The sequence below is a fragment of the Barbus barbus genome, assembly GCF_936440315.1.
Source record: "Barbus barbus genome assembly, chromosome: 40".
Classification (NCBI taxonomy): Eukaryota; Metazoa; Chordata; class Actinopteri; order Cypriniformes; family Cyprinidae; genus Barbus; species Barbus barbus.
In genome coordinates, this window is record NC_136718.1 from 21745927 (window position 1) to 21760574 (window position 14648).

Below are 14648 nucleotides of genomic sequence, written 5' to 3' on the forward strand. Positions count from 1 at the left end.
TCTGGTGTGCTCTGAGTCTCTTCCAACACCACTTCCTCATTCATCTACCATAAGGCAGTCATTGCAGTTGGCCAGTACAATTGCTGCACCGGTAACCTCAGTTCCTTCTTCCCATGAAGAGGATTGTAGCTCATTACCTACCCCCAAGCAGACTGTGAGCCATAGAGATCATTCTGTTTTGCCCAGACGCCTAGAGAAGAATGCTGAGTCGCAGAGAGAGCATGTGCTGGTGGATTTCCTGGGTAAGTGATGAGAGATCACATACAGACAGAACTGCCAGCCAAACGGGAAGTCACACAGTCAGTTCAGCCTCCTAATTACCCTGATTCCATTCCTGCTAACTATCCCGATGACTCTGTCCGACCAACTACCCGCAGATTATCTCCGCCACCTACAGACTACAGTAACTATACCCATGATCCAAGCTGGTATCTAGATGAGCAGAAGTTCGAGCCTGTTAGAGTTGCCCACCTGCCTCCCCTTCATGAAAGCTACGAGCGAAGGAGACCTGGGTATCTGACGCCTAGGCACAGAGCTTCTACCTTGCATCCAGATGAGAGAGAGAGAGCACCTATCGCGGACCTACTCCGACCATTCCAGACTTCACCACAGGGGACCCTAGTGAGTTTGCCAGACTAAAGATTGCTCTTGAGAACCTTCTACCTCCTGATGCTACTGAGCTCTTCCGCTATCAGATGTTGATGGATCATTTGAGATTAGATGAAGCCCGTCTAGTAGCTGACTCCTATCTTAACTCACCTTTCCCTTATAGGGATACCATGGCAGCTCTGACTGAACGGATTGGACAACCGTACAAGCTAGCCCTCAGAAGGATAGCGAAAGTGATGGATGCTCCTGACATTCGACGAGGTGACACAACATCCTTTGACAAGTTTTCCTTGCAAATCAGATCCCTTGTTGGTATGCTGGAGACTTGGGGCCATGAAGGTCAGGCTGAATTGAGGTACGGTTCGCATGTGGAGAGGCTGCTAAGCAAACTTCCTCCTGAAATGAGGTCGGAGTTCAGAAGACATGTGTTTCCATAGCATATATATACAACCCGAATTCCAGAAACGTTGGGACGTTTTTTAAATTTGAATAAAATCACATATGCTGGTTAGGTAGGTTTTGAAGTTTGGATACTGGTTTGAGCTGGTCATTAGCTGGTTTAAGCTGGTCATGTGCTGGTCCTAAGCTTGTCCTGAGCTAAAGAGCTTAAACCAGCTCATGACCAGCTTAAACCAGCATCCATGCTTCAAAACCGACCTAACCCGCAGGTGCTGTTTTTGTTTTTTTTTCAACAGGGAAATCTAGCTGTATCAATAACTTAAAAAGTTTTTACTCACGTTTAGAATCAAAAGGCAATAAAGGATCATCCCCTTCAAAAACCGTGTGAAACTTAGTCGTTACTGTTTTGAGCAGTTGGTCAACCACACAATCCACGATGACACCCTGCAAATTTGATTCTGTTAATGTTATATTGGATGCCAGAAATGAAACTATAAGTAGATCTATGTCTATCCTACATAGTTTTACATATCAGTTTCAACGGTGCTTCAAAGAGGTATTGTCATTCAAATAAGACCTACTTGCACTCGTGGAGCTTGAACTGTTATTTTCACATGATGACCAGCAGGTGGAGCCAAAGATTAGTGTTAAGAATTAGTGTATAGATCTTGATTCCAACAACTATACAGAATGTCACATCATTTTGTAAACGTAGCATATGTCATTTATAAATATCAAAATATTTTAATATATCCAAGTGGGACTTAAAATATTCAATTATATTGTGGTTATAGTCAATTCAGTTAAAATATCAATAAAATATTCAATTATATTTTATTACAGCTCAACCTGGCAAAGACGGAACTTCTGGTCTTCCCTGCCACTCCGACTCTACGGCATGACTTCACGATTCAGTTAGGCTCATCAATGATTACCCCATCAACTTCGGTCAGAAATCTTGGTGTAATCTTTGATGACCAGCTGACCTTCAAAGAGCACATTGCAAAGATTGCTCGATCCTGCAGGTTTGCACTACACAACATCAGAAAGATCAGGCCCTTTCTGACAGAGCATGCTGCGCAACTTCTTGTCCAGGCCCTTGTTGTTTCTAGACTGGACTACTGCAATGCTCTTCTGGCTGGTCTGCCATCAAACACAATCAAACCTCTACAAATGATTCAGAATGCAGCGGCACGACTGATCTTCAACGAGCCCAAAAGAGCGCATGTTACACCTCTCTTCGTCTCCTTGCACTGGCTACCAGTGGCAGCTCGCATCCAGTTCAAGACACTGATGCTTGTGTACAGAACTGCCACAGGCTCAGCACCCTCCTACTTCCACTCAATATTACGAACCTACATCCCCTCCAGAAGTCTGAGATCTGCTAGTGAGCGACGCCTCGTGGTACCATCACAGAGAGGCTCAAAATCACTCTCCAGAATATTCTCGTTCACCATTCCTGGCTGGTGGAATAATCTTCCCACCCCTATCCGGAACGCTGGATCCCTGGCAATCTTCAAGCAACAACTGAAAACTCATCTCTTTCGGCAGTACTTGACTTCATCCTAAACTCAAAAAAAAAAAAACCCTTTCCCTCTATCTTTCTCTCCGCTTACTAGCTTGTACTTATTTGAACAATGACTGAGACTTGGTGTTACGAGCACTTCCTCTGTCTGATTGCCTCTTCAAGATTAATCGCTTTTTGTATTCCCCAACTGTAAGTCGCTTTGGATAAAAGCGTCTGCCAAATGACTAAATGTAAATGTATATTATAGATCAACTGACCACAGAATCAAATTTCATAAGTGATAATCGAATATAAAAATTAAGTACATTATTGCTCTTCTCTCCCGTTTTAGAAATTTGTCTTGCAATGATCATAGTGACGTAACTTTTCCTACTCCTGTCAGCCCATACAAAGACAGAACCAGTGCTTTGGATGGATCATCTTTCATAAAAAAGATATATGCTGCCATGTTCGTCCACAAACTGCTGGCACTGTAATGCATTTTAATTTGAACAACTTATAAGTGCTTTACAGTCATTCTAGATCAGCTAGGGGTTTTTAATGCCTCTTACAGTTTTAAAGTTCACAGCTTCACTTGGCTTACTGCTTTAATAATAATCTTTAATGATGGATATTTCTAATATTTGGACTGGTAAAAAAATATACAATCTATTCCAATCTAAATTTATTGACTCCTAGCAAAGCAAGGTATTCATTAAATTAGTAAAAAGTAGAAAGAAAAACAAAAAAAACAATTGAAGTCTGCTATTCATCAACATACAACACCACCTTTTGTCTGACTGACTTGCATCCTTTAAGAGCAAAGAGCCTCTCTTGTTCTGGGAAGTAGGGCATGTTTCTTGCCACCCTATTTGCCAGATAATAATTTTGTTTGATGTTCATATGGACCATCTCAGCCACACTGGTGGACATGCTTCATCTCCAGAGGTAGGAAAGGAACATGTAGTCCAGAAAAGGTTTTATGATGTCAATCAGCTGTGGTTGCATCTTGTCCATTTCATCAAATATGAAAATGGAGTGAGGAAAACTTGATACACTTTTATGAATCAACTGCTTTAGCTGTACCTGAATATACAGCACATCCCATTTAGAGAAATTACTTCCGCTATGTGCAATGTGTTAAAACAAACAAACAAACTAATAATTAAATTAAGGCTTTTTGTCAGTCATAAATGACGATACTGCTTTTAATACAACATCAGATGCGATGTGCTGCCCCCAAAAGAGATTTTTCTAAATCTGCCTCCAAACCTGAAAGATGTGAAAATATTTTTTTTATAGGCCATATTGGAAACTTTAAATAGGCCTAACACAGCAAGCACAAAACATTTTTGTTTTGAACAAAGTGGTTTGTATATTATATATTATTCATTTTCAAATGTTATGAAATTAGCATATGAGATACATGTCTATAATTGAATTTAAGAGCATGCTTATAGGTAACAAGAAAAAAATAGACGCCTATGATTGGCCATTGCATTCTATAAAAATCAACAGATAGGCGTCATTGAATAATTTGCTCAATGGTGCACGTTGTAAATATAAACCTTTGACACTCTCCACAGCACAAACACATTTCAATATCTTATTATTACATCTGAGGATGATCTTGCTTTCGTTTGAAAGCTTGTATAATAGCTAGTACGATGTCATGTTACTAAAACCTAACGATAAATCAGAATTTATACTCACGTTTAAGATCAAAAGGCAGTAAAGGATCCTCTTGTCTAAATCAATATTACACCCAGGGCACCCATATTAATCAAAAACACATCTTGTGTACAACATAATGCAGATGGCAAAAAAAAAAAAAACATTAAAAGATTAAATCTTGACAGCAAATCTACTTATTTCTTCTGATTCGTGCTTTCGTTTTTCAAGTAGCCTAACTGACAGAGGAAACCTAACAGATCTTGTACACTCCCTCGACTATGTTAGGCAAGCTGATTGGCCTACATAGCCTAATTAACACTAGGCCTATTCAGTTTCTTTTTATTCTTACAAAAAATGGAAACACACTGATCTCTGTAAGGTCGAACAACGTGTATTTCCCAGTGCCCATTAGGGAATAGTTGAGAATATTAAACTAGTGCAATGATTGTATTCCAGTTGTTAGTAGGCTACCACAATAGTACCACAGGCTGCAAATTAATCACAATTGCCTCAGTCCCTCTTCATACCAGCTTCAACACTGTTTCAGATATGTGATATCATCCAAATGGACCTAAGTGCACTTGTGGAGCTTGAACTGTTTGTAGATGGACATGATGACCAGCAGGTGGAGTCATATATTCACAAGTATTCAGACGAGCCTGCAGATGAACTTCTGAACTACTGTCTGCCACTGTCTTTGGCGCCTCTAGCGGTTAAACGCATGTAGTGCAGAGGGAGCTCTTGACTAAAGGTGACTTGAATGAATGGAAAACGCTTTCCATGGGTGAAACAGAGCAGAGGGAACAGCCCAGACAAAGCAAGCGAGAAACTTTCACGCTGATAATCGGCTGTCCTGTCCCACTAGGCATGGATTTAAAGAAGACAGCGGCAGTGCAGTAGAGTCAACACCTTTCTGAAGGGATGAAAGCGAGATTGGAGTGAATTTAAAGTCCTGCTGCTACTGAATGCACGAGCTTATTTTGGTTCTGCGGGTGGATGATGAAGCTTTACAATGCAACAGGTTAGACTGAGTTTCGATATAAATTAATAGAGCACAGAATCGAATGCGATCACTGGATCTAATTGTTGCATTGGTCATGTTGTGGTCAGTGTATTAATCGCTGAGATGCAAACAGCGTGCACGCTTACCGAGCCATTGAAATGACAATGCAACACAATACCGTGAGATCAAAGGAGATCTAGCCAAATCAGGCCTGTTTGAAATGTGCAGACGGGCTCTGCATTTAATATGTGCATGCATTGCAAATAAAAGGTGGATCAGTGAAATAAGGATGTGATTAAATAAAAAAGACAAAATACTTTATAGAACCTAGTTTAAAACATGTGGCAAGTTCTTAGAAGTGTAGCTTATGTTGGTTTCATACATTTTTTGCACTATTTATACCATTTTAAACAAATGTTAGACTCTAAAATGTTAAGTGGTGTGACAAAAGCACTAAAATACTTTAATTACATCTTTAAAATGTGTGCTTGACAACTTAATCATTGTTTTCTGAAGTTAAAATGTTTAAGTTATATTTTAAAACATAATTGCTCTGTTTATTTAATTTTTTAAATGAAAGATTATGGCAAACTACTTTATTCAACTTGTTTTTTTTTTGTTTTTTTTTGTTTTTAGCTTTTTAAAATTCAGTTAAACCATATTGACATTTTTAACTTTAAGCCAGAAAAAAACATCAGCATTGTTTATTTCACTAACTGAAAACATGTTTTTCATATTTTGAATTCCTTTCTAAATAACCTAATAGATACGGAGAGAATATAGCTTTACGTACAGTGTATATGTATATATATATTATATATATAATGTTTTTAACAGTCATTGTGTTTTTGTGTGTGTATGTGTATTTTCAATTTGATGTGTACTCAAATTTGGGGGTTGTCCCACCTGGGATCTATGTCTCTGCCAGTAAAAGTAGTGTTCATTCTCCAATCATCATGCCAGGAGTCGTATCTGACCGCTGGTGACCCCTCCGCCAGCTGTTATAGTGTGGATTTCTACCTCAACACAGAGGACGCAGAGTAAAGCAGACAGCATGGTACCCAACAAGTGGATAATGCATCCAGTTCTTCACAAATCGCCTCCCAGAAGCTGGCTTGGCATCCGACTACGTCTCAGTAAGTTTGCTTTCTCTGACTTAATTGATCATCTTAATATCAATAATGCAGGAAAGATGACTAAATTTATATGTCTTGGTAAGTTACATAACATTGCTTGATCAAATGATTGATGCTGATGCTTCAAATCCCATAAACAAATCAAAAGTTGTGGTTTGGCATTAAAATAATGACTTTATATACAGGCATTTGGAGCATAAGCACTCTCGGATAATAGTTTAGACCTGTGGAAATGTTAATCAAACATTAATAACATTTTTACATAGTTTACTGCAGTGTGTTTTTTTATGTGATGTGTTTGTCCAGTAGAGTCATAGAAATTAGTTACAACAAATCTCTCAGCTCATTATTTTAATGGGCAGTTTAGTTCATTGTGATTCATTTAAAATCATTTGCATATTAGGGATTTTTAATTAATTGAGAATGACACTAGAAGTGGCCTGTTATTTATTAAATTCATAAATTACAATATTTTTTACATGCATTTTACATTGCTGATGAAAACGTGCACGGTTGCTTATTGGCCTTCGTTGAAATATTTAGTATATTCTGTGCATGAATAAATGCAAGCATACATATCAAAAAGTCCAATAAAGTCAACAAACATTAATTTAGAAATGTTCTAATTTTGTTAGAAAATTAATGATTCAAGTCCAGTTCTTGGATGCTTTCACCACGATACTACTACTTTCACAGACTGACATGCACAGACACTTCTTGCAGTTGCCAAACATTTTCCTGCTCGATTATCGACCTCTGCAATCACGATAAGATTAGCCTTACAGCCTGGTGTACACCAGAGGCTTCTTAGCTCAGCGAGGACTGCAAGTTACCCCTAGTGCACCAGACCACTCAAGCCTCCCTGAAATACATGGGTTTAATCTCAGAGCATCTGTTGTTTAAGGCTTGACTGAGAGGAGCTTCTGGCTCACTCAAGTTTGATTAGTCGTTTTATCTTAACAGTTCTACCTAGTGTGTGTTTTTCCCCCTCAGTTTGGATGCATGATGTCAACTGACTGACCTTTTAAAGCTCTTAGATTGATATGCTTCCTGAAAAATGTCATTGCATCACTGGTTTTAAGTTGGTTCCTTTTGCATCCACTAAATCTTTGCCTTAAACACGGGCAAATCCTTCTGCTTAAAGACTAATCTTATTATCTGAAGTGTCAAGGGTATTTATTTATCAGTTTGTATTTCGCTTCGCTAAATTTGGCTTGTCCAGTGATAGTCAGGTTTTCTAAAAAAAAAACTAATTTCTTTGACTTTTCTCAATAAAACCTTCAATTTGCTTTGATAGTGATGCCATAGAATAACTTTTTTTTTTTTTTTTGTCTTGGGATCAGTAATGAACCACCTAGCAACTGCATAGCAATGTCCTGGCATTGTAGTTATGAGTTTTGCATGGGCAAGATGTAAAAATATAATTAATCATACTACAAAATGATTAAAACCATAAAAAGGACATTTAACTTGCCTGCTAACTTTGACACCATTTTCTTGTCAATAAATTGACCAGTTCATTTACAAGTGCTTAGTTTTTAGTCAAACGACACCTTACATTTGATTAGTTTTATCAGAAGTAAACAAATAATGAAATATTGTTGATAATTCACAATGATGTAATCGAGTATGGCCTTTACTTGAGAGACTGTATTGCAAGCCTGACTCCAAAACCCAAATGCAGCCCCCACATGCACACAAAAACAAACCGCAGGGTTATTGCTATCAGCTTTTCAAGTCCTGAGATGATGTAATGCTCATGAACAGGCTCTCGCAGCTGTCAGCCGTTCCCTTCACCATTCAACATCATCAGCCCTCCTAGCCTGACGGCTTTCCCATCATCCCTCACTCTGTCACGCTTTCAGCTTGCCTTTATCACACACAAGAACAGCTTAAGACAGTGCTATTAACATATTGTTCTTCCTCCAGGTCCTGCCCTTGGTTTAAGTGGTTGTACGGCTATTAGACTCGTTGAATGAAAGAGATTAGCAGTAATTTAGCCGTGAACTTGCAGTTGGAGTTGTTCGGTTTGTTTGACTGATGGAGCGCCGCTGTTGGAGCCTGAGGGAAAAATTTCAGGTCCCAGCTGTGAGGAGTAATGAAAGTGTTCACTCTTGTTTACTACACATGCTTCTCTGCAGAAGATTTGGCTTAAATAATAAACCATTTTAGAATTCATAAGGAATCTATTTTAGACTAATATTTTAGATGAATGCAAACAGCCATTTATTTGATCACAAAGTGTGTTGGTGCGACACAAAACAGCCTCAGTTACTTTTATCAGATGGCTGCAACTGCGATATGATAATGCAATTAATAATAATAATAGACAGAAATTCTTCTGAGTAATATAGCTTATTATAATAACACTGAGCTTTCCCAAATTAGAGAAAGTTCTCAATTTTGGCAAACATTCTGGCAAGGTTCTTATGTTATGAACAATCATTCTTCCACTGACATTAATAGAATGTTTGCTCAAAGTTATCTGGTCTTTAATAACGTTCTAAAAATAATAGCACAATGTTAAGAAATCATTCAAAATTAACATTCCCATTATGTTTGCAAATGTATTGATCATGTAATGTTCATTCATACAGCATTTGTATAACGCCAAGGAAAAATTGGATGCTTTGAACATTCAGAAATAACATTTTTAGAACTCATTGGGAACATTAGAAAAAATGTTCTTGAAACACATTTTTGTTAGATGGGTTCCTGCTGAAGAAACATCTTAAAACAAAACAAAAACATCTTAAACCAGCCTACGATGGACTTCATTGATATCCCAGCCTGGCTAGTCTTTTGGTTGGTTTTAGAGTGGTTTCGTGGCTGGGCTGCAAACCAGTTTAGTCATTTTTCAGCAGGATTTTTTTTATATAGCTGACATACAGCATAACAATGGTGCATTATACTATAACATCATTTCCAACTACACTGTAAAAAAAATATAGCACTAAAAGTGGTTCTTGGTTCATAATCATAGGGGAATCACTTTTGGTGCTGTATAGCACCATATCTTTAAAGGTGCTATACAGCATCTTTGTCAAATGGTGCTATGTAGAACCATAAGAAGTGCCATGTCGCATTGTATTTCAACAAAAATGGTGCTAAACGGCACCAACAGTGGTTCTTTGGCTCGTAAATAACCTTTAAAGGGGCTTAACGGGTTCTTTGTAAGGGCAGTGATGCTATATAGCACCTTAATCACCCCAAAGAACCGCTGAAGAACCATACAGGAGCTTAACAGGTTCTGTATATGGTAGCGGTGCTATAAAGCACCTCAGTCACGCCAAAGAAGAACCACTGAAGCACCAAGATTTGGTGCTATACCAAAAGTGGTTCCCCTTTGGTTACAAGCCAAAGAACCACTTTTAGAGCAAGTTGGAAACATAATAACAAGTTGACTGACAAATACAACATAGCAGTGGCTTCAACAGGTCAAGCTAATTTGGCATTTGTTTCAGTTTATGGCATCTTATTACAGTCAGCGTTACTGTTTGTGCTTTTTGTTTTGTTGTAAGAGAATATTAAAATTTGGTATTTTGCTACAGTGAACACTGCAAAATTCTTTCAAAAAGAGTTTAGAATCAGAACTATTTGTTTTTCTATGTTAGGTTTCTATTGACTGTGTAGATCTAAAGTAACTTCTGTAGCTCGTGGTTTCTTGGCCTTGGCCTAATGGAGTAGCAGCGATCATGCTCTGCTCATTAGAGGAATAAAATGCTTGTGTGTCACCCCTCTCTCCGTGTGACGATTACGGTAGATTAAAAGGGCCCTTCAGCCCGAGTTCATGTCATCACTTTGTCCCATGTCGACTACTGCTGAAGAGCTTCCCCCACCCAGCTTAAGTCCATTTAGGCGGATCTCAGCCTCGTGTTAATGACCACGTCTCTGCCAAGGATGAGCTCTGTAATATCTGCTTCTGTACAGAGCAAGACGGTCTAGCTTTTCATTATGTCATAAATACCTCTGTGCTCTTACAGTAACAATATACGGATTTTGAAAAACAGGATTTGAGTGAAAGGCATATCAGTTATTTTCAAGGTTATGCACCTAGTTAGAGGTTGAAAAAAAAAAAAGGCGATTTAGATGGGTTGTTTTTATGTAGTAACCGCATGTTACAGACAGACAAATTATTGCAGATGATTGCCAGGTTTCCATTCATGTGTTTTTATGTGATATTATATTTAATAAATGCCTTTTAGTAAAGGAGCCACAGTGGCTTCTCCAACATTTATTTCTATTGCTTTTTTGTATTTTCTCTGAATTTGACATTAATATTCATACATAATAAACATACATTTTGAAAAATGCTCTACAGACAAAATGGTGTTCTTTGGAACCAAATAAATGTTTTAAACATATTTGCATTAAGAATTATGGATGGAAACATTATCTATAAACATGTTTTGAAACCATCAAGTAATGTGATTTTTTTTTTTTTTTAAGCAGCACAACTGTTTTCAACATTGATGATGATAATAAGAATTGCTGCTTGAGCACCAAATCAGAATATTAGAATGATTTAAAATAGAAAACAGTTATTTTAAATATTACTTTGTTTTTGATCAAATAAATGTAGCCTTGGTGAGCATAAGATTATTTTAAAAAATCTTAACAACCCCAAATTTTTGAATGGTAATATTTGAAATTTTGAGTTGGTGAATTATCTTTAAGTATTATAATAGCATTTCTAGTATTTAAGAGGTTAATATAGCATATGATGTGGCTGTTCCATCTAAATATAGGTTAAATATATTTTCCACTACTTTGGCAACCAGAGAGTCAAACTGCTCTCCACCTTTCAACGCCACTGAGTCTTGGGAAAACTTACTCCTTCACTTCATCCTTTTGCACACACTCATTCTGCCTCTGTCACACGTCTGCACTCAAACTCTGTTACGCATGTGCACTTTTTATGCTAATGCAGAATATTCAAGCCCACTGTTTGTTTAAAAAAAAAACCCAGCTGAAGTTGCAGAGGATAAAGCTTAGATTCATTGTCTGAATCTGCTTCTCTGTTGAGTCTCATTCTGCAGCTGCTTGAGCGGCCTGTTCATTTAAAAAAGCTGCAAGTTCAAAGCCAGGTTCTGGATTACTACCATATGTCTGCTAAGCCAGTCTCCAAGAGTAAGTCTGCCCCAGCCGTACCCTCTAATTTCTTATCCCAAAATTGGACATCTGAATGGCTGTGCAACATCGTCCCTCCCCTCCGAGTCTTGCACGGTACGTTCTCACAATAATTCTTCTCTGCAGGATAACTAAAGCAACCTTACTGCAATAAGACATTGGGGAAATGCCACGTTTGAAATGGTCATTTTGACATGCGTCCACCTCCATAGAGCGGATATCTTATCAGGAGCCACTGCTGGCCAGTGTCCATCCAAGGAAACAGCTGACATTGTTGTATTCACACGGCATTCGTAACTCATAAGTTTCTCTGAAAAAGGAAGACTAGGGCTCTAATCAATGCAGAAATGTCTGGCTTTTATTGTTTGTGCAAATCATAGACAAAGGTCACTGTCAGTGTAGGAGGGGTTTGCAAGGGATCTTTGTTTCCCAAAGACTGGAAGGTATTGGCCTAGTCTGTCAATCCCAGCATGCACTTCAGCCCAGGATGAATACAACATTTGTCTGGTAGTGTGGGTCGAACACCCTCTGACAACCAGACCTCTTTGCCCAACTTGCATGCACAGACTTTGACACCGATGTGCCTGTTCCATGCAGACTTGGAAATACTAATTATTTGGCGAAGAAAGCAAAGAACTTCTGAGATGAAGTTGAAAAAGAAGCACCGTCAGCTTCTCAAAGAAGGCGAGACACTCTCGTCAAGACATCAAGCAACTTTGGAAGACTTTAATTTGGTTTGTTCTTGCCAAGGTGTAGAGGACTTTTAGGTGTTCCTGTCTAGCATACAGCAAGATCCCATTGTGGAATCCACAGTTCGAGAAGCAAGGGATACGTCATACATTATCCATTCAGAGCATTATTTACATTATCAAGAGTTGCATTGGGTTGCTGTGAAATGGGTGCCAGGATTTGCTTGGGTTTACAACAGGTCTGGTTTTGGGATCTGATGAAGTTGAAGAAGATGACGAGATGCTGATTCTCAAAGAAGACATTTTTGTCTGGACATCAAGCTACTTTGGAAGACTTTAATTAGTTTTTTTCTTCCCAAAGTTTAGAGGACTTGTAGGTATTTCCAACTTGGGAACCACAATTCAAAAAGCGAGGAACCCATCATATGCATTCTCAATTGAGATTTATTCTAAAGAGTTGCACGGAGTTGCTGTGAAATGGGTGCCAGTGTTTACTCTGGTTTAGAACGTAGGTCTGGTAATGGGATCTAAGATGAAGTTGAAGAAGAAGCACCGTCAACTTTTCAAAGAAGGCGAGACATTCTTGTCAAGACATCAAGCAACTTTGGAAGACTTTAATTTGTTTTTTTTCCCCCAAAGTTTAGAGGACTTTTAGGCGTTCCTGTTTTGGCGTACTGCAAGATCCCACTGAGGGATCCACAATTCGAGAAACGAGGAACCCGTCATACGTTCTCAATTGAGATTTATTGTCAAGAGTTGCATTGAGTCGATGTGAAATGGGTGCCAGGATTTGCTCTGTTTTGGAACGTAGATCCGGTTTTGGCATGGCTAGTTGCGCACTTTTATGGATTGGAACTCGTGAAGCAGGATCAAAGCGAGGTTTAATTGTTAGGGAAGATGAGGTAACTGCAGGTGCCTGCTTTATTGGGAATTGTTTGAGATTGACTATATCCCGTTTAGGGCACATCAGAGGTGGACATAAAGATGCCGCGTTAGATGTTGAGTGTTTGATTATTGTGCGAGTGGGTATTGTTTACTTTTAAAGTAGCCTTCAGAAGATCAGTTTATTTTTGCAGTTAGCGTTTACAGCCTCGTCCTTCACAATGTTCCTTTACTGGAGGAAGCGGGGAGCTTATGAACTTGAGACACTCCCATCTTCTTTGACAGAACTGGGGGCGGAACGGTACTCTTGGTCGTCCCCTCTAGATGTCATCTATGATGTTTATGGTAAGGCTGGATCCACTTACCCAAAATACTGGCATTCCTCAGTCACTAACCAGTGAGTTGTTGTCTTTTATATACTCCAATCCCCAACAGTACTTGCTTAAATTTATACAACTTTGTTAAATCGTTTGGAACCCAAAGTCCTAAATGTACTGTTGTTTTTGGTAATATCATTCAAGCTTTCAGTAGTTGAAATGCTGTTTATATGTATAACATTGAATCCAAGTATTTCCTCAATGGGATTAAAAAATAATGTTCAGCATTGTGATGCGTATGTTTACATATGTTTTATGTTATATGACCCCGTGTATGTCTAGTTACAACTCTTGTCTTAAAAATTGGTGAGTGAAGGAGGCTGAATGTTTACTAAATATTCACTAAAATGCTTATCTGACATGTCAGCTCTCTTTTTGTGAATATGCAAGTAAAATTGCAGTGCTTAGGGTTCATAATATAAACAATTTTCTGAATCAGAATCAAATTTGATTCATTTCATTTGACAGAAATTAGTGCATATAAACATACCTACAGATATAAACATACCTACCATATCAGATTTTATTTTATTTAATTTTTTTATTCATTTAATTTATCATTCTCTTTTGGATATGTTTCAGATGATATTGTATATTTAATCAATATCTAATGGTCTCTTAAAGCTGTTCTTTTAGTATTTAAAACTTTTGATTTTAACCTTTTATTAATATAGCTAATTAGACAAAATCATATAGAATTTTAATGTATGAATTATATATTATATTGTATTATATTACATTATATTATAAGAAATTATAATCCAAAACAAGTTACTTTTTTAAACACAAATTAAAATTTTTACATCTCTTGTTCATGTATATATATGCATCAGATGGATATCTTCTGCCATTGCATTGCATCCTGCTGTTTTGTAGTGCTACATTTAAGCTCTTTTTCAACATTTCTGCACATCAACTTTACTTTGAATGCTGTTGCTACCCTGGATTTGTGTTTGGAAGTTGAAAATGTGTTATTGTCAGTGGAGATGACCGATTTTGCTGTCATCTCCATGTTTCCCTGACACTGTTTTTCATTAGCCCATCATTCGGTCCTCAAGGGTTTATTTGTTTGTCACTTAGATTTCTTCCGGAACATTTGGGACACTTCAGCAGAGATGGAAAACTGCAGCAATGAGTCTCTTCTTTGATCACTTCCATCCATAAGACCTGTAATTAAGGCCGATCTATTACTGAGAGCCGCTCTCTGGCCGCTGCGGCCTAGAGAAGAGAAGCGTATTGCAT

The 14648-nt window shown here is 38.0% G+C and overlaps 1 protein-coding gene across 2 annotated transcripts in view; it reads left to right on the forward strand.

Annotated features, from left to right (window-relative positions):
* Positions 1 to 4962: 4962 nt before the first annotated feature.
* LOC306859174 (pleckstrin homology domain-containing family G member 5-like) overlaps positions 4963 to 14648 on the forward strand; it is a gene marked incomplete at both ends in the record, with an annotated part of 65229 nt that continues 55543 nt past the window's right edge. Inside the window, 2 exons of one of the 2 annotated variants that reach the window (XM_079400071.1) lie at positions 4963 to 5210; positions 6156 to 6328. In XM_079400071.1, the coding sequence (XP_079256197.1) occupies positions 6247 to 6328 (82 nt within the window). Of the gene's footprint in view, positions 5211 to 6155; positions 6329 to 14648 lie in introns of those variants that run through there. The other variant, XM_079400072.1, reaches the window with a different exon arrangement.